This window comes from Hydractinia symbiolongicarpus, chromosome 10, assembly GCF_029227915.1.
Source record: "Hydractinia symbiolongicarpus strain clone_291-10 chromosome 10, HSymV2.1, whole genome shotgun sequence".
In the NCBI taxonomy this organism is placed as follows: domain Eukaryota; kingdom Metazoa; phylum Cnidaria; class Hydrozoa; order Anthoathecata; family Hydractiniidae; genus Hydractinia; species Hydractinia symbiolongicarpus.
The window spans coordinates 22,561,727-22,582,754 of NC_079884.1; the positions used below are offsets into that span (position 1 = coordinate 22,561,727).

Here is a 21,028-nt window from a genome sequence, read left to right on the forward strand (position 1 = left end):
GACTTACAGATATTATTGTATCAGTTTGTCTGACAGACAAAGTCAAAATGACAGTTGGTACTGAGAAACCGAAACATAATTCTCCTTATAATTACCATGACAATTTTAGACAATGTAGCAAAGAATTAATGCAGTTAGTGCTTTCAAAATTTACAGTTCAGATTTCCCTTTTTATCCACTTAAGCTTAGTCTAAAATTTTCTAAACATGGCTTTTTTGTAGTGGCAATTTCTTTTTCGCCTAAATATTAGAAACAGTAGCTCGTTTTTGAAACTTGTAACAAGATGCTTTTAATGTATTTATTTAGAAAATAGTATGTCAATAATTACAATTCAAATTGGACAATGCGGAAATCAAATTGGTACTGGTATGTTTTCATTGCTATCCCAAGATGCATTGCAACCTCCTCAATTTACATCCCATGATTCCACAGAAAATATTGTATACAAACAAGACACGATGGAGAAATACTTCACGGAGAAGAAAAATGGTAGCATAGAAGCGAAAGCTGTGTTGGTTGACATGGAACCCAAAGTTATTCAGAAGTGTAAACAAACTGCTAACCAAACAGGTTGGTTGTTGAACCCTTCATCGATCTTCTTTTATAAATATTGAAGCTACAAACTATGATAAGTTTTAAAATCTCTTTGAAATCTCCACTTTCCCCTTACTTTTTCACCTTAAATACCATTTAAATTGGGAATATACGATTTTTACATGAAGACCAATTTTAAGATTTTAACTACGTAAATGGTTTATTTTTTGCCCAGAGTTAATTTTTATAAAAACAGAATTTAGAACTTTCATGAAAACTTATTCCATAAAATAATGTTGCTGGGTGGCTGTTGTAGCTGAACAGAAAAACGACAGATTATTGCATGTGCATTTATTTAAACCGAAGTTGCAAGAGAGTTATTTTATGAAAACCACATTTCACATGAAAAGGAGCAATGCTGGAAGAACTCCGCGCGGATTTGCAACAAAATTTTGGAACTTTTACATAACATGTTGCGGCCTGTGATTTTGTGTCAACCGTAATTTCAGAAAGTTATTTAATAAAACTATTACACTCAAATGCTATTTCGTTTTGTTTTTTTCAATTTTACAGAGCTTATACATTTGTTTTAACAGTAGGTAAAAAGTCATCCTTCTTAATAAAGAAGTATATATTCCTTGGCAAGTTTGCTTTAATTACGATTTTAAGCATTTAATTTGAATATACCAAATGTACACCCCATTGCAAATTAATCGGATAATGCAATCGCCTAACGGAAAAATTTAAATATTTTCGATTTGTAGTGCGTGGTCCTCTGGGTATGGAGTTCGCTTCGTAATCACAAGGTCCGTGGTTCGGTCCACAGCGCGGGCATGTTTCGCAAGTGTCTTTACTACAGCTACGGGTCAACCCATGTCATGTGAGGGAAATTGGGTACGTAATGCCGGTGTATACTTTATGCATACCTTTTACAGGACCGACATTTATTTTAAATACTGAAGTGGCTATATCTTGTAGAAATATTCGGAATAATAATAACAATCATAATAAAAATACAGATTTTTTGTACAGAAAGGTGTAAAAATGGTTTTTTACGCCTTGTTTAGATTGTTTGTTTAGCTGATTATTTTTTGTGTGTGCTTTTTGTTGTGTAACTAGTGGAGCATCTTGACGCAGCAAGTGAATTTTGAGGTTCTGTTTTCTTCCCAAAAGCTGCTTTGCTAATGATCACAGGTTTTTTTGTTGTGTGGATAGTTCTAGAATCTTAGTTAAAATTGTATTGAGACAAGATTTTCGAAGTTCCACCGGAAGTATATTATGTAGGCCGTTTCTTTATTAGATATACTTGTCAAAGTTTATTGTCAATGCTTGAAGAGGACTTAGGATCTTAGGTTATTTGGTTAGATCGGAACTCTTAAATGTGCTAATTGTTGCTGACATCAGCATTTTCCCCGAATTTTAGAGCAACGTTGGCTTTGACGGGGAATCTTTCGTAATTTGAGCTTGCTAAAAAGGTTGACTAGCGAGAGTTGGTACGTAGCATCGTGTGTAAAGTAGCGATTTTGCAGGCTACCAGCTAAACTTTTGACCATGGTTTTTCTCGCCCTTCTTTTTGACCAACTATTTCCTACAACTTCTCCAATAAAAAAATAATACATTTTCAATACTTTGATAGGACCTTCTACCTTATTTTCGCATATCCTTACGGGAACGTATGTAGCAGGCTATAGAACTATAAAACGACAATATAAAAGACACCCTCCATGCAGTTTGTGTTCACTGTGGTCATTTTTAAGACAACAGACGGAAAACTATATTTTCTTATCCAAAAGAATATTTGCAAAATTTCTTTGATTTACTTTAAACCTATTTATGCTGTCATGATTATTAAGTCCATTTCAATTTTGTAGAGTGGTCATTTTTGCTACATGCATCAGCAGGTTGATACTACCAAATTACCGTTAAAATGGCATATTTAAAAGAAGCCCCCTCCCTCCCTACCTCTACATAGAAAAGAAAAGCTCCTCCCTGGCATGCAGACAGACAGACAGACAGTGTAGATGTAGAAATAGGAAAGTCTTGCATTGCACACTGGGTGTGGCACTGTAGACAAATTGTTCCCCACCCTTTTAGCGTATTGAAATTATTTGCGGATTTCTTTGCAAGGCCGTATTGCGTATTTAACTATTTCCATGCTGTTTCTTGATTATTAAGCGGTTTTTAATTTTGTGTCATAGACTTAAAATATTACAGTTAAGCGCTTAACATAAATTGTAACTGGTTAAGCCTTCGTGTTGACCCTTTAGTCATAGATGCAAATCTCACCGGCAAATTTCGTAAAAAAGTTTTGACATCTCATATAGTACGTATTATCTTTTGGAAAAATAATTCTCCTAAATGCTGTGTTAAGCAGAGAAAGCTTTAGCTAAAGGAGCCATTTATCCTATATTTAGGCAATGCCTTGAGTTCAACCTGGCATGTTCACATACCGTGACTCTATGAATTAGTATAATACCCTGCGTAATACACCATTGGAACTCAATCTGTAAAAATTAGTTTAAAGGATATCAGATGTGTCTTTTCCACGAAATAAGGTTTTAAAACTAACCCGCTGAAAATAGTTTTTGTTTTTACTGAAAATGCATTAATGTATCATGTTATATACCATACCCCATCGTTGCTGAAGCTTTGCTAAGTTTTTACTAGATACTCGACATTTTTTATTCTACGGAAAAAGATTTCCAACAATTTGTTAACACAGGAGATGTTACTTGATCAGTGTTTGTATAACAATATCCTGTTATAGCTCGAGCACAACTTGTTTTCCTGATTTCTTTTTCAAAAAAAAATTGAACGGTAATCTTGTGTTGTGAATTGTGAATTTTAATTCTTAATTCAAACCCTGAAACTGTAGTATATATTATTTCTTACTAAATCCCAAATATTTTTTTACAAAAGAAGTTATCGCGAAGTCTTTACAATATAAATTACCATATTCTAGGAACTTAGGGAGGCGCGAATTTAACGAGAATGCCTATAACAAATTATGAAAAGGAATTTCATCAACGCAATTCAGCTAAACTGACTGATAACAAAGCATTAAAATACAGGGTGGGCAGCACCTGGAAAATCCTGAAAAATGGAAGGGTGTCCTTGAAGACCTGGAAAAACACTCCTGTCCTGGAATTTTTCACTAGTAGAATATATAATACTTATAATATGCCGAATCATTTTGTCTGTAACAATATTTTTAAATGTTTTCTTTCTCTTACTTCTTAAATTTGGTATTTGATTGATCTGTCATTTTTGTATTGTACCCTTCCTAAATACACATAAAAATTTGGTGAATATGATTTGTTAAAGAATTTTTATCGTTGCTGCTAAAAAGATTCAACATTTGTTCATATTTTTGTTTATCCCATCAATTTTGTTTCGTTTGTTCGACTTAGTTTTGACAGTTATATTTTACGTAGAAAAGTGTTATCGTTATCAATTCTAATGTAAAAATGTTTTTTGAGAACAGAAATGTCCTCGAAAAATTTGATTTTGTCCTGGAAAAATGCCTAAATATGTTCCAAATTCCTTGAAAACTCCTGGAATTTTATTTGAAAATCTTGCTGGCCACCCTGAAATAACGCGAATCAAAAAATTTGTTTGTTTCGAGAATGGCAAGGTTATCCTCTTTAAACGGGTAGAATTGCGATTGTTTTGGCCAATATTACAGCTTCTTTCATTAGCCTTAACGATTTTGGTCAACTTTATTGACCCTCTTATATATACATTTGTTATAACGTATTTAGTGTGAGGAAAGGAGATTAAGAATTGGACGAAAGCTGATATTGCCAATAGTGTTTTTAATATGTTTTTTTCACGGAGTGTAAAGTATTTTGATTTAGATAAATCTAAAAAAAACATTTTCGACTAAATAATTTTCAATTCTTTCTTAAGCATGTTTAGAAAGCTGGTAGGCTGCAAAATCATTACTTTACACAAGACGCTGCGTACCAGCTCTCGCTAGTCACCCTTTTAAGCGATAAATAATTGTAATTTTGACTCCACTTGTTGATGACATGACGGTTTAAAAGACATTGTTTAACACCGCCATATTAAACTCTCTGAAAAGGAAAATGCTATAAATCCCGATCTGATGAAACAACGAGCATACAAGCAATAAACTTTTACGAAGTGTTTTTGTTTTTAATTCACACATTTTTAAACCTGTCAACCCATTTTTCCTTGATTCTAATCCGATAACTCATGATAACCCTTCTATTCTTATGCTAAAAAACCGGAAGATATGTCATAAATCATTTATATAACTAACAGAGAAATAGAGTGTTGTCAAACGCGATTTAGACTTGTAATGGTAACGTCACACTTAAAATGCCGACGTCAGCAAGAAAAATAATTATGCTAATTTATTCCTTTTGTCACATATGGTAATTGTGCAAGTTAACACTGTTCGAACTTATGGCAATTTATGCCTTCTCCCTCCCCCATACTTTCAAGACCAAGGTTAATTTTTATAGTTTGTTACAACTTTTTTTATTAAAAACGTACAATTTTCCTGTGTTTTAAACAAACCCCCTTTCGGTTGAGCGCCCTCCTAAACTCCCCTCTTAATCAAGTTTCCTCTCAGTCAAACGCCCTAATAGTTACAGTATGTTGTGCGATTATTATCTTGCTGAGCTATATCTGTATGTAATGTTTAAGAAAAAAATTGCCTGCTTTCTGCTTGCTTTTAATTTGAGCAATATCAATTTTATAGGTACACATTTAGAATTTAAGACAATGCTCTGCTATTTTGGACCAAAGATCAAAAAAAGTTAACTTCTTTTAAGGGACTGGTCATCTTGTCTTTGTTTAGGATTATGGAAATACCCCTCAGGAGCAGAGTATATTCAGAAAAGAGGATCAGGAAATAACTGGGCTCTCGGTTACTATGAAAACGGACCAGATGCATCACGTGAGGTGACAGAGCTTTGTCGAAAGGAAATTGAGAAATGTGATCATTTCACAGGATTTCTGGTGCTAATGAGTTTAGCCGGTGGAACAGGATCAGGTCTGGGCACTCACGTGTCTCATACCTTGCGTGACGAATACGAGGACGCTATTGTAGCAAATCACGTGGTATGGCCGTATTCATCAGGCGAAGTCATTGTTCAAAACTACAATTCCGTACTAACACTTTCTCATTTGCAACATGCTTCTGATATTGTTATCGGTGAACAAAACGATCATGTACATAATATTTGTGTGAAGTTACTTGGTATTAAAAACATATCGTTTCAACACACTAACCAAGTACTAGCGCACAAGTTGGCTAGCATACTTCAACCTGCGTATACGCACGACTATCAGAAAGTCAACCCTCTGTACGATTTAGTGCAAAGCGTGGCCACACATCCTGCGTATAAACTGGTTTCCGTAAAAAACATACCTCATATTAGTGAACAGTCCATGGCTTATAGTACGTATGTGTGGCCAGCTTTGTTGAAACATTTGAGACAAATGTTGATCGCTGACGCAGCACTGGAAGAAGGTATTTTTTTTCTTATTTTATTTGTGCGAACAATTTTATAAGCGCACAAAACAACTTATGACTTGAATTCAATAGGATGCTAATAACGATCCAATACTGGCTCTATAATACGTAAGAACAATGGCCCTCTGAGGGATTAGTGGATTTAAATTTCTAAAAAATATTTCTGTTAACGTAATTTATCTTTTTAACAATTTTTGCGAATATTTTTTTTGGCGATTTTTGCTTCCTTTAACTTGTGTTTTCGCGCGCCGAAAATTGGTGCTGTTAATGTATATTTTTTAGTGTGTTTATTTTTTTTAAAACAGTTTTACCTTTGAAAGTTGTAACCCTGAAGACCAAATAAAAGTTTTGTATTTGGTCTCCAAAAAGAGCTTACTTTTTTGGTTTGATTTGTGTTTTTCATCTAACAATGGGAATAAGTTTAGCAAATAAATTACAAAAACCATCATATTGCGAAATTCATTTATTTAACAAATCTTAAAATTTGCGAAAAGATATTTTACAACCAGACCCAAAAAGTGTGGCAATAATGCTTAAGTAAAACGGAAAGTGATTAGATAGACATTTGAATGCTATAATAATGCTGTGATTTTCTTGACCAGTTATGCCTAAAAATGGATTCCCTCGGTCTCTGATGATTAACAAATCAAGAACATAGAGAAAACTAAGAATCTCATTTGTTTCAAGAGTTACTGATCCTTCAACCAGCAACTCGAAATTTTAAGGAGCTAACGCCACTATCAATGCACTGAGATTTCGTCAAGTTTTCAGATAATTAAAATAAAGCAGAATGAAGAATAGAGATTGAAATAAATGCTCATTTATCAACTCAGTTTTAATTCTTTTAATTTTTTCTATTTTTGGATTTGTACTAATACTATTGTACTGGACACACGGTGATATCAAAAAAAATGTGTGAATAACTTGAAAAATATCTGTTTTAAGAAATATCTTCCTTAATTTTCTTTTCTTTTTTTTTTTGACATCAATTTTTACAGTTGAATTAAAAATTTCTCCTTTTTTCTTAGTTTCCTTACATTCCACCTCTTTTTCAAGAAGCGCGTTCTTTCCTGTGAGTGTTTTTGTGCAACGTTATGTTAAGTTTGTTAATCGTATATGGGTGTATTATGCGACTGAACGAAGACAAATCCTGTAGTACCTAAATCTTTAGCTATCTTTACTGGAAGTGTGCTAAGAATTTGCAAATTTTAACTTACTTTGAAATTTGTTAGTAACTGAGTTTGGTCCTTTATATATTTGTCACCCTAGGAAAATGTTTTTGTTTTATTAGGTGTGAACTGGGAAGTAAAAGTCCCCCTCCCTTCGGCTTCTGGTTGTCCATCTGATATGAGAGTTGAACAAGATGTATCGGTGTATAGAGAAAAGTTTAACAAATCCATAGCTAACTTATTGATCGTAAGAGGAAAAGATTTGCATCATGTTGAGACTGATGCCTTTAAAACTCACCAACTGTAAGTTTTTCTCCATGTTACATTGGCTTTTTCGTTTGCGCGGGCATCGTTCGCTAAATATGCTACAAGATCACGTTAAATAGAAGCAACCCAGAATAACGACTAAATATGTCACTGAACAGACGATTGAACAGATTTAGCTAACTAGTTATAGCGAGTAATCTTGATTTAACATAAGCTACAATTTTGAAACTTTTTATAAAAAGTAACAGTGTTTTACGCTTGTAAACAATTTTAACACGCTTGACCGCTTCTTGTCACCTCTTGTATACCACGCTTCTTTGTATATGTTTTCGAAAAGCTAAACACTTATGATTTTCAGATATGCAAGCGTCATTCCTCCGCCATTTTGTTATCACGAATGGCGACAGACTCGCCCATTCAATCGTTACGAGAAATCTGCAGCGTTGGTCTCGAACAGTCAAACTTTTATTCGTCCAATGAATGACTGCATTAGAAAGGCGTGGAGTATGTTTAACGCACGTGCGTATATTCATCAGTATGAAAAGTATGGACTGACAGAAAATGATTTTATCGACAGCTTTGGTGTGGTAGAGCAAGTAGTGGCTGATTATACTTCTATTTAAAAACTTCGGTAAGTTAATAACACCTTATGTATCTTCAAATTTCAACACATTAAAACTCCCAACCCAATTCCGTCCGTATTTAAATCGTTTCAAACCTCGCTTTTAAATAAAATCTTTTTTCTTAGACTTTTTCCGTCTTAGACTTCCTGCATTGAGTATTCGTTTTCAAGATCATTTTTTATCCACTTGCCCGCCTTCAGAATGTAATCCTAAAATAGTTTTGCTCTGTGAGATTTCAGCGTTTCTTGTTTCTCTGCGTTTGTCATCTCTTTTTCATTCTGCATCAAGCTTTCTTTACAGCCAAGTACAGCAGAAACCTTTTCTACAGGAATTTATTTTTTCACTTCCAAAATATTTAAATCCCAAAGTCACACCACATCAGGCATTTTTGAGTAAGGCTTGTTTCGCTTCTAATGTTTTTCTACAAACTAGAAATCAACAAAAATGTATTTTTATCTACGGGTATAAACAATAGTCAGTGTGTATTACGCAAAATGATTACAAGTATTCTATATAGACGTGACGGTATAATGGCGGATAATGTGTGGAATAATTTGATTGTTAAAGCAGCTGTTTTTTGTTCGTGACGATACGAAGAAGCCTCGATACAAACGCAGATACCAAACATAGCAAAAAATAAATGTCTTAAAAAATTCGAATGCAAGAGACGTAAAAAATAAAAAAAAATAATGCGAGAAATTTAAAAAAATGCCAATATGACAAAATTAATCCAGTGAGAGTTTTCTTGGTTTTTATATTGATTTTTATTAAATTTATCTCTGAAGTAACCGACCCGAAAAAGAAAGAAATTTTGTTTTGTTTTGTACTATTTTCGCGAAGATAATTTAAAAATATTCTTGAGTTTTCGATTCCTCAAAAATAACTCTCGCTTTATTTTCTCTCTACTTAAAATAATTGAAGTTGATTCGTCGCGCGATTAAATATGAAGTTAAATAATTCGAACCTGCGAACAAATTATACCGAGTAACGTGATAAACATACAGAAAGACAAACCTTTGAAGTTGATTTGATAAAAATATGGCGTTCTATTTCACTTCTCCGTTCCAACTTTAACTTGTCATTCTTTCAATTTTTTTCTTTCTTTCGTGTGTTTTTTCTTCATTTTAATCTTCGCTCAGAGCTTTTACAAGTTTGTTTCGTTGTCATAACTACGACTATTGTGTTGGTAACCTAGTAAAATATTATACAATTAAAAATATATGTTATGAATCACACTTATTAATATATAACTAGATGTTAAAACCTGTGAAAGAATCCTCTTACAGAATCTTTTTTAAATTTTTTACGCATCTTATCATAAAACAGTTTGTTGTTAATTTCACGAAAAAGCCTCAATGTAATAGACAAATACAATGGCAATGTTAAATTACCCGTGACTTTGCTCGACAATATTTATAACAAAACAATAACATCCCCTGTGTTTTTAAAACCCGTCACGGTAGTTTTATATTGGTATACATTAAAATTCTCAGCTAATCAAATTGTCTTACGTTATCACGTGATTTGCTCTAACCAATTGGAAATGTAAACAAAAGTTTTCTGAAATGTAATTACGCCGTTGTAGAAAATGTTAGACAATATAATCAACATTGCCCATTATATTAGATCTTAATTGATTGTATGAAACTTGCTTCTTCCTTATAAATTTTTTTTTCGTTACCTCGTAGGAGCTGATTGGGGGCATTGAGTAGCTCTGAATTGAGTGATAACACTTCCTACGTTGAGTTCTAGAAATTTTATTTGATAAGACTGTTTAAAAATACATTCTGGATAGGTAGCTTTTAACTATGTGAAAAAAATCGTTTTCGTGTACCTTTATTATAACATTTATAGTTTAGAAAAGAATGAAATATTTACCTCGTACCCCGACTTGTTCTCGTTCATTTTTTTTTCATCGCTTCGCTAACTTTATTCTTCTGACGACCTCCTCAACATACTGTGAACCATTCTGAAGAATTTTTCATCTGCAGTGAGTATAAAAAAACTGCAGCTGTCGAAGTTCCAATGCAGCTGCTCCTTGAAAACCACTGAGACTCGTCGTATTCTCCCCAAATCTTGCAGCGAGATTTATTTTCATGCTACGAGAATGTACCTGAAGTCGATATAATAACAGTATCGTGGATATATTTTTGAGCATACTTCGAACGATTTGAATGCGAGCACCTTGTGGGTTCGTTTCAGCCTTTTAAACGCTTCACTGCTTTTCAAACATTTCAATAGGTTTAATTCGAGCTCTTTGTTTGCTGCCTATTTTTAATTAATGCATTGAAGGGTGTTTAAACTGTTCGAGCGTTCGAATGTTTTACTTTCGAACTTTATAATTTCAAGAAATATATGTGTTGCTTTTAGGAAAACGGAGGGTGCAACCCTTTTTCTGAGAAATGTAAGTGCTTTTTTCTTTGTTTAGAACTCCATGCAGTTTGTTTGTGTTTCAAACGCATTGTGATAAATTTAATGTTTGATTCGATTTTGCGTATGAGCATGGCTAGAGTTTGTGCGCTTGATTTGGTTCAGTAATGTTATTTGTTATTTTAGGTAATCACGTGCTGTTTTATTTGCTAGAAATAGTGTTGTTCGTGAAGCAAACCCTAACTCGGTTTACTTTCCATTTTCTTTCTAAATCGCTCCTTCTTTTCCCTTCTGCAATGCAAGTTCCGATTTATACAAGCTTTACATGTGCGGAATAATACGGGTTTTTTTAACTAAGTTTGTAAGACGGTTTATGCTGACATATTTTCAAACATTAAGAATATGTCAAGAACTTACTGAGCACAATACTTTATGACGATACTTTAAGGGAAGAAACTTTCGCGTTGCCCAAAATCGCGAAGTTAGGCCTAGAACGCAATAAGAACAATTTCAGCCTTGATTCCTTTAAAAAATCCAACCTGAAAAATAAGCCTCGCCCAAAGTTTTAAACGTTCTTAAAAGTAAAAGTGAAATCCGTAAGTCACTGGAAACTGGTTGTTGGTAAAGTCAAACATGTGAACAATCTCTGTAACGAAAAACAACGCTGCATAACACAAGTCGTCGAACGCAGTAATTAACATTCCACTTCCCTCAACAATGGACACAAAATTTTAGTCATGTTTGTCAACGTACAGTACACTCCCGGTTATTCGAACCTGCACTTATTCGAATAATTCGGTTATTCGAAGTGAGATGGCGTTCCCCTTGGATCTGCTTACCTAACTCAGGCAAAAACACTCTCGGTTATTCGAACTTCAGTTATTCGAATAATTCGGTTATTCGAAGTGATTTTTATTCCCCTTGGGGCCAATTATGGGCTAAGTCACCCTCAGTTATTCGAATTTTTCTTATTGGGAGATCGTCGAGTGAGAACATTGATTTTCTGCGATTAAAACACTTTTTTTCTTCAAAAAATCAGGTTTCAATATTCATGGCTATTTACACTCTTCAAGCAATTTCTTCAAAAGTTCAATATTCTCCTTCGGTCCAGAGAATTGAAGCAAACAGGGGATCCTCAATCCCTTATCATCTCCAAAGTTAGTTCTTTTCCCTGTCACTTTTACTTTGCAAGTACACAACATCTCTGACTTCAGAAAGTAAAATATCGTTTTGGCAAATTTTCCTGTTTTTCCTTTAGGCAAATGACCAACAATATCTCCTTTTTTGCAGACCGCCACTGCATATTTGTCTATGTCGTTTGTTGGTTCCATTTTAGCTTCTAGGACTTCACCAATAACAGCGTTCCATTTCTTTTGATACTCATGATATCCCATAACGGTTGAGTTACTCTCATAATACTTGATAAGAATGATTTCTATCGGCTGTGTTTCGTTGATTATCATTGAAACAAGATCCATTGTAATTTTCACTTCTTCGTCCTAATTGTGGTGTGACTGCTTTGTTGTTGTGTTGTTTCGTTTCGTTTTATAACATTCGAACGTTTTAAAAGGATCATTCAAAATTCGAACGTTTCCTTTGATTTTCAAACGTTTCATCTAATTTTCGAACGTTTCGAAAGCTCGATTAAAAAACAAGTGGGTGGATGTAAACAAACTTTTTAAAGGCTCTTCAAATCCACATTAAAGATGGCAACCGCTCAGACAACGTCAAGGAAGAAAACTGTTCTGACGATCAAAGAAAAATATCTTGCTTTGAAAGAGCTTGAAAAAGAAGGAACAACTAAAAAGTCTATTGCTAAAAAGTATGGTGTCCCACCTAACACACTTTCATACTGGGTTAAGAATAAAAGTGACATTTTTACCAAGTATGAATCAGGCCAGTATGGAGTTAAAAGACAAAAGCTTTCTTCCGGAAAATACGATAACATTGATAAAGCAGTTTACAAGTGGTTCGTTAACGCTCGTGAAAGAACTGTGCCGATTAGTGGTCAAATCATTCGAGAAAAAGCATTGGATTTTGCAAAGCAATTCAACGAACCTGATTTTAAAGCTTCAGAAGGCTGGCTAGACAGATGGAAGTACAGACAAAACATCATTTACAGAATTATTTCTGGAGAGGAAAAGTCTTGTACACCAGGGATGACAGCAAGCTGGGAAGAAACACACCTGCCAACCATTTTGTCACGCTATGATTTACAAGACATTTTCAATGCTGATGAATTCGGCTTGTTCTACCAGATGCTTCCAACAAATACCTATCATGCCAAAGGTGAAAGATGTGCTGGTGGAAAGTTCAGCAAAGTTCGTTTAACAGGACTTGCAGCAGGAAATGCCCTAGATGAAAAGTTGTCCATGTTCGTTATCGGAAAATCGGTTACACCGCGCTGTTTCAAAGGAGTCAGAAGTCTTCCCTGTCAGTACAAAGCTCAAAAGAAGGCCTGGATGGATTCTGAAATCTTTACCGATTATGTGAAAAAACTCGATGTTAAATTTGAAACTGCGGGTCGAAAGATTGTCTTTATAATTGACAATTGCCCGGCTCATCCAGAAGTCACTGGTCTTAAAGCAGTAGAATTAGTTTTTCTACCACCAAATACAACGTCTAAGACCCAGCCCATGGATCAAGGTGTAATCCGAGCATTGAAGGCATATTACCGGTCAAATCTTGTGAAACGTCAAATAAAGTTCATTGACGGCGGTAAAGAGGTCCCTAAAATTAACATTCTTAAAGGGATGCAAATCTTGGTCAAATCATGGGACGCTGTTTCAAAAGACACCGTTAAAAACTGCTTTAAGAAGGCAGGCATCTCAAAAGAAGCACAGATCACGAGTCTCAATGATGCTGATGACCCATTTAAATCTCTTTCTGACAGCATAAGCGAGTTGAAAAAAAGAGAAGTTGACGGCGACATCTTTAACGCAGATGATTTTGTGGATATTGATTTTGAGGTATGCACGAGTAAATCAATTGAATTGACTGATGAGGAAATCGTGGAAATCGTACTTAATGAGGACAAAGATCAAAACGCGCCGAATCTCGAAGATGACGATGATGATGAAATTGAGGCACATGACATCCCCCCGAAGAAGCCAAAGCAGTCAGAGTTAGAAGAGGCCTTAGAATTGTTGGAAAGATGGTCTTTGTTTGACGAGAATGGTCTTGAAATCAGAAAGCAGTTAAACATGATAACACGTACATGTCAAAAACACTACATCGTTAGTAAAAAACAATGTAGCATTAAAGATTTTTTTAAGAGTTGAACTCCTTGTATTTACTAGATACATTTTCTTTATAACTTTCATATTTTAAAACCTGTTAACAATTTGTTCAAATTTATTCTTTCTTCAAAAAGTAAAAATTCTTTGTGTTTACACGCTCAACTGAACCACAATGCCTCAATTACTTAAGAAAAGTCCATCCCATTAAGGTCAAGTTGAAAATCTGGCGGGAAAACGAATTTTTCAGTTATTCGAACTCCCGGTTATTCGAAGTAAATTCTTATCCCCCTTGAGGCTTCGAATAACCGGGAGTCTACTGTATATAAACCGGTATCCAACACGCCTGGTTGTCATATGAATAACAATGTTGTTTTTTTCGTTCAGATGATGATGGCGTCACGGTTACTTTGTGCAATCTTGTTTGCATTTGTCTTTATTCTTATTGGCTATCACGAATCTGGAGCTGATGCTATTGGTCGAAAGTTGGGAGGCAAAAAAATAAATAAACTAGGTATGCTATGTTTATTGAAGGGAATTAATTGGTGGGTCACGCTGTTTCTGTAAAAATGTTAGCATTTCTTATCGCTGATGGATTTTCTGATGTATGACGACCGATATTTTCTACCGATTTCAGATATAAAAAGTTTTGTTCTACCTCTTACAGAATCGAAATGGATTTTGTCAATATATGTTAACTAATATTGACGGTGGTTTTAAAACTATTGTTTTCATGACAAATCTCTTCTTTTTCTTAGAAAAGAAGAAAGGCGAAAAGACGAAGAGTGTATCAAGTGATAAAGTTCATAATGGCGGACGCAAAGGTCCAATGAGCGGTGGTTCGCAAGGAGCGCCAATGCCGCTAGCTATACCCTTTCCAATAATCCCTCTGCAAGGAAATGGAGGGAAAAGTGCTCAAAAGAGTAAAAATAAAAAGAAGAAAACTCAAGAAGCGGAGTCTGATAAAAGTAACAAGGGGTATTCCATCAAAGACGTGGACCGCGATTTAACTTTAGCCAAGGGAAAAGCGAAGTCGAGAAAAAACGGAAAAATATACACCAAAACTATTATGACGCCACCAGACGATATGTTTCAACGTTCAAAACGTTCTGTAGATGATGAAGTCGACGAACAGAGCGATAATGACAAAACGGAGTTTCGACGTTCTGCAGATGAAGATGATGAAGATGAACTTAATGAGGAGGAGAGAGACATACGTAGAGATTGGTTATTAGATGGTGATGATGAGGGTTATCTTCCTGGAACAGAAAATGTTTATTTTAATCCGTCAGACTTAGATTTTATTTGGCAAGGAGATTCTGTTTTATCGAGAGCATATCAAGCTATAATGCCTAGCATGAGACTGTTAACAAAAAGAAGCACTGACGAGGAGAGCGAATATGAGAATAACGCCCCGGATGATTTAATGAAGCTTAATAAAAATGCGGAAAGTGTTAGAGACATGGCTAAGCGGGATCTTAGCGAGGTAGATAAGGAGGTGGACGAAGATGAAGAAGATTTAATGAAAGTTAACTCTGAAAACACTGATCGTGGAATGCAGACTCGTGAAGTATCTATCGCTGACGAAGAAGAAGATGATGGCGAGGAAGAACTGGATATCGTAAACGAAGATAAAGATTTTCAAGACGAAGAAAGCGAAGAGGAACGTGACACACGTGAGACAGCTCCCGGTGACGGTAGGTCGCATATGTGAATCGCGCATGACACTGTCATACAACGCATTTGACTGTGGAAGTATACTGTTCCTTTAACATTCACAAAACAATGAACTTGATGGATTTTTCAAAATGATCCAATTTTCTTACGTAGACAACAACAGGCTTCATTTGTTGTTAGCTGTGCTGTGTAGATAGTCTTTTTAATTGATGTAGATAGGTTAAAAAAGGAAATAAATTTTTTTTAAAAAATAAACATTTTTTTTTGCGTGAACAGCGTATGTGAAAGTATGAAATTTTTTGTGCAGCATTTAAACAACAGTATTTTTTCTTGTCGTTTTGTGATTTCTTTTTGCAACATTTTAAAGAAATTTTATACTTCCACTGTTCTAAACTTCATACACGTCACGTGATAGTTATTTTTGTTGACTAACGAATGTTTAATGTGATGGTAATTAACGTAAACTTTGGTCGAATTAATTTTTGGGAATTTTTCAGGGTTTCTTAACTTTTTTTTCTAAAAATATTTTAGGGCAATTAATTTACGAAAATAAATTCCGCGAGATTTTTTTGTTTGTTAGACGCAATTCGCGAAAATGTATTAACGCTGAAAAAGTTATATTGTGGAAATAATACGTTATGAAAATCCAAAACTTTAGCGGCCTCCATAGATTAGTTTTTCGCAAAATTATTTTTTTTGCGAATCAAGCAAGTGCGAAAATTAAATTGCCGATAAAATTTTAATATTTGTTCAATTGGCCAAAAATTAATTCTCGCAAAAATTTAAAGATCCGGTTAATTCACCAAAATTGTTCACCAAAGTTGTGAAATGCTTTAAGATATCTCTGAGGATGTAAAAGCGTGTCTATTTTTCTCTCCAACATTTACCGGGTTTTTGTTAAGCGAAAGAAGATTTAAATTTGAAAAATTTTGCTAATTTTCAAAACTTGCGTACATAAACTTTCGCGAACTTAGAATTCTTCGCGTAAATTCTTTCTAATAAGCGTAAATCTTATAAAAATCTGCACTGTGCGGAATTTTCATCCCAGCTTGAGAGCGCGTGATATACAGGCAGGCGAAATACTAACTTCTTCATAAAACATTTTGTACATTGTTAAGATGATGTAATAAGAAGTTATTATATATCGTTCATTCAATGTTAAAGAGCCTGGTACAGAGAAACAGGGTGCGGTGCAGGGATTGTGTACGTGTGGTTTGCGAAGTTGTACCAATCTTAAACGTTGGTTTTAAAAGTTACTATAAACTTAATAATTAGCACCTTTTTGGTGCTGTCCTCTTTTAAGCCTTATTTTGTGTTTGTTATAAAATTACTATTCTTAGATGTTAATTTTTATTCATCAATTCCATCAAAGTTGCTTTTTATTTTTTGTTACTCTACGTTCATTAGTTAATTACACGGACAAGAAATTTTTCTATGTTACTCAACTTAAAAATCTGATAATCATATACTTCAATTTTAAATTTCAGACTATCTATGTATGCATATAAAAATGGCGTACAATCTCTTGAAGCCTACGACACGTTTTAGATACCTTGAAGCCATTTGGAAAATGAAAAACAGCGTTTGCAAATCTACTTCACCTGTGTTCTAACATGTGCTCTATTTAACCTGTCTTTTAATGTGTCTCGTGGGTTTTTTCTGTTTACTGTCTCCATAACGCAGTTGCACGCTTTATAGAGCCACCATCCAGTATTGAAGAGGCCGAGAGACAATTAAAAAATGCTGAGCTAGCTGCAGAAGCTCTTACCCATCTTGAAATGCAAGTTGGTATCGATCCAGAACATCTGGTCAGCAACACACACAAGTATGTCATGAGCCTGCAAGCAGAGAAAGCAAAGTACGACGCTGATATTAGATCACATATTAACAAGGCACGAGAAGCTGAAAAAAGGGCGTCGGTTCCAGTTCACGATGAGGTGAAGAAGTCTGAAATCTCTGGCGATGTAGCTGCTGCTAAGAAACAGTTAGAGAGTGATCGTAGCAAAATTGAAGAGATTAACACGCAGTTGAAGCAACTAAAAGATATTGAGTTGATGGCTACAGGTTTAGAAGTAGCGAAATACCTTGCAAAAGAACGAGCGCAGCATAATTTAGTTTTGGCTAAAGAAAACGCAGCAAAAACGCAAGTTCCTATGCCAGTTCAACCTGTACAACAAATGCAACAACCACAAATGGAAGTGACACAGCAACAACCTTCTGTTGACGCAAATTCACTTTCAATGCAGCAATCTCAACCTGGCGAAACGGTTGGTACATGGGGTTATCCTAGTGGGCAGCCTGCGGTGCAACCTGTTGTAGCTGTTCAACCCCAAATACCGGCTTACCAACCACCAATTGCACCTCTGCCGATGTATAGTGCACTGCAACCAACTACACCTATGCTTCAACAACACCAGATGGGAGAACAAAGAAACGAAGAAAGTCGACCATCCTTTAATACACCAGCCATAAAAGCTCCTCTTACCCAATACTTATCTAGCTACATACAGTCTCAAAAAAATAGTGCGAATCAATTCGCTGCTCAACCTCATTGGCTTACTGCCGCATCAAGACCTTTCTCTCAACCAAGACCAATGTTCCATCAACCTCTTCCGCCAGTATACCATGAAGAACATGTTGAAGGAGATCAAAGACATTCAACTGCTAAAACCCCTTCAGATTCGCAATCTCTGTTCATGCTCAGGCCTCCGCAATCTGCTACTGCTAATGTTAACTTAATAACGTCATTTGCTCGCCCTTTAACTCAGAAGAGTATTGGTTCAGCGGATCATGAAATAACCAAAATCGAACAACCACATAAAATTCCTAATACAAATGATGAACACAAAGATTCAGAGGAAAATCACGACGACAGTGCGGGAGGGATGCTATCTTTTCCTGGAACAACCTACTCGCCACCTCCGTCTTGGTTGCAACAGCCCAATGATAGTCGTGCCCAAGCAGCTAGAATACCATCACAAGGAGCGTCTAGACCTTACTCGCCACCTAATGGGTTCCATCCCAGTATTACAGAAATTTCTGGGCGTCCTGCATATCACCCCAACATTGGTGTCGCGCCTCTGTCTACATTACACCCATACGAACCTTCAGCTGAGCCAGTAACAGGTGCGATACCTTATCATCAATTTTCACAACAGTCGTCACTTTCGGCACCATCGATGGCTTCTTATACATCTCAGCCAGCTCCAGTGGAACCTGTCGCTCCTATTCAGAACATAGCACCGGTAGCTTTCAATTCACATCAGAATTTCCAAAATACATTATTCAACGATAAGGAGGCAGTGGAAATGCGACCGGGTACTCCTATGAATTATGCAGCACCCCAAAACCAACAAGCACAAGTAGGGGAGGTTATCAATACAAACCCTCAAGACGAAGTAGTGACTGTTAACCGGAAACCTGAACCGGAGCCTACCCCTCCTCCTCCTCCGGACATGTCGGGCAATTTACCCGGTTGGATGGGTGCGGTGGATAGTGCAAAATATGGTAACGATGTTAGTGATCGTCTTAGAGAAACGAACGGCTCGAAACCGGCATCCACGCCCCCTTCAGATAGCGATGATCAAAACGGTACACCTCCTTTTGTATACATGTTCTTCCTTTTTTATAAAGTCTCTTTTAACTGCACGTATTAGCCTGAAAATTACTTTTATTTTAGTCTGAAAGTTGCTAAAAAGTTACCAAATTTAACATCACATTTGACAAGACTCTTGGGCTTTTTCAAACAGTTGCCTAGGTTTTGACCCAAATTTACAGCCTCGGTCCTTAAATTGATTACTTATTAAAAAAAAGGGTCATTTGGAGCGATTTTTAAAAAAAACAATTATTGTTACTGATGTTCATCTTCTTTTTTTTAATTTAGTTAAACGTGAATACCTTCATCTACAAAAAGCACAAGCAAAATTGCAAGACACTTTCAAAGCAGCATCAGCGGTAACGCATATTGAATCGTCTGTTGGTTTCGATCCCGGCTCAATTGCTAAGATGGTAGATTTCGTCAAAACTGCTGCAATTAAAGATGTAAAACTCTCTAAAGAAACAGTCGATAAAGATAAGGAGACTTTAAAGAAAGTAGAAGAAAATTCTATTAGTAAAAAATCTGAGATTGCGAAAAAATCCGAAGTAGACAGTGTTGCGTTAGAGCATGCTAAAGAAAAACTAAAAAGCGATGAGGTGGTTTTAGCTGATGCCGAAGATCGGCTGGATAAAATTCAGAAAATGGAACTAATTGTCACGGAAATTGAAGTGGCGAAATATTATGCTGCGAACAAAGCCGAAAATGAAGTGCAAGGAGCCAAACGAACTCTGGATTCGTTAAAAAGAAATGAAGTGCATAAACCGGAAAAATAATGCGCAAAAAAGTTGTGGGATTTTAAATGTTGTGGTTGTTTTGCTGAATGTATATAAACACACAAACTCGTGTCACGATGTGCGTCTCGTTATGTACCAGACGGAAGAAAATTAACGTATTCCGTGTAATGTCTATTTTTCCATCCTCGTCCCCAGGGTTTGTTGCCTATGTCAAAGCTGCTAGCGCTTACTTGAAGGCTAAACAACGGCCTTGATGTTACAAAAGCCCCTGGGACGAGGTTGTTATATTTCTTTCATTTAGTTATTTTTGTGTTTGTGCTGCTTTGTGCTGAATGCAAATCCAACGTTCAAATTCTTTCAACTTTTCACTAAAAAAATTAACTTTTATTTATTTTGTCTTTTAGGCATTTTGACGATTTTACCGAATTTTCCTTCTTATTCATACAAATTTTTATACGCTGTACTGTATACCTTTTCTAAATACAAACCTATCCTATGACCCAAATTTTGGAAAGTGTACGGTACAAATACCAATGCAGAATATTGACATCTAAAGTTGTTTTTCGGATTCTCTCACTATTCGACTTGTGATGTAACTTGTGTGTCAAATTCAATTGTCAGTGGCTTTATCTTTCATGCTCACGATCGTGTTGTCAAGTAGCGTATTGTAGTTAATCCGCCATGTTTTCTATCAAATATCTATACATCCACTTTGCATTATCCGTTATGTTGTGCAGTGTAAATAAATAAATAAATGAAAGTTCACTGATTTTGTTATGTGTTCTGTGTTTTATCATGTTCTGTCAAATACGCAACTGTACATTTTGTAAAATAGTAGTTTTATATCTCAATTTTTTATAAACAAAAAATCACGTTTTGTACTTGTTTCTTTTTATTTCGTATAGACATTCATGCGGCGCTTACATAGGAGTTTTATATCGCTCGTAGTGAATCGCTGGTCTTGCAACAGAATTTTATTTGGGTTAGATTCCTTTCACTTTAGACGGAGTGGAACTTTGCGTAAACGCCGCTTATTGGTTTTGAAAACGTTTTAAGGCTTTGGCGTAAACACTAAAAAAAGATAAACTTAGCAACCGTGTGCATAGCAGCAACTCTTGGCGAACATAACTAAAGGACTGTATTGATTTGTACCGAATGGTAGCCTTATGATAGAGCGTTCGCTCTCAGTGCGGGAGGTCTTGGGTTCAAACCCCGGCCGAGTCATGCTAGAGATTATAAAAGTGTAAAGATATCCTTTCTGCTTAGCGCTCAGTATGGGAATAGGATTGATATCTTAGTTGCTTGTCTAGTTGA

At 35.5% G+C, this 21,028-nt stretch overlaps 3 protein-coding genes and 1 long non-coding RNA gene across 5 annotated transcripts; 3 read left to right on the forward strand and 1 right to left on the reverse strand.

Moving 5' to 3' along the window:
• The first annotated feature begins 141 nt into the window (after positions 1 to 141).
• Positions 142 to 9,059, forward strand: LOC130662604 (tubulin delta chain-like). Its single transcript, XM_057461500.1, has 4 exons — positions 142 to 570; positions 5,363 to 6,037; positions 7,332 to 7,512; positions 7,835 to 9,059. The coding sequence occupies exons 1-4, from the start codon at positions 315 to 317 to the stop codon at positions 8,097 to 8,099; spliced, it is 1,377 nt and encodes a 458-aa protein (XP_057317483.1). The 5' UTR covers positions 142 to 314; the 3' UTR covers positions 8,100 to 9,059.
• Positions 7,654 to 10,186, reverse strand: LOC130662606 (uncharacterized). 2 transcript variants are annotated; one of them, XR_008989057.1, is made up of 3 exons: positions 9,985 to 10,186; positions 9,114 to 9,290; positions 7,654 to 8,527 (listed from the first exon to the last, which is right to left on the reverse strand). It is a non-coding gene; the product is annotated as an uncharacterized LOC130662606 (long non-coding RNA). The 2 variants fall into 2 exon arrangements; XR_008989056.1 differs by having other exon boundaries at positions 9,978 to 10,177.
• On the forward strand, positions 8,001 to 20,595 carry LOC130662599 (microtubule-associated protein futsch-like). The gene is made up of 6 exons (XM_057461493.1): positions 8,001 to 8,107; positions 10,470 to 10,503; positions 14,093 to 14,219; positions 14,464 to 15,402; positions 17,081 to 18,973; positions 19,266 to 20,595. The coding sequence occupies exons 3-6, from the start codon at positions 14,093 to 14,095 to the stop codon at positions 19,751 to 19,753; spliced, it is 3,447 nt and encodes a 1,148-aa protein (XP_057317476.1). The 5' UTR covers positions 8,001 to 8,107; positions 10,470 to 10,503; the 3' UTR covers positions 19,754 to 20,595.
• LOC130612975 (tigger transposable element-derived protein 4-like) lies at positions 12,176 to 14,034 on the forward strand. The gene is made up of 2 exons (XM_057434303.1): positions 12,176 to 13,709; positions 14,021 to 14,034. The coding sequence occupies exons 1-2, from the start codon at positions 12,176 to 12,178 to the stop codon at positions 14,032 to 14,034; spliced, it is 1,548 nt and encodes a 515-aa protein (XP_057290286.1).
• Positions 20,596 to 21,028: the final 433 nt, after the last annotated feature.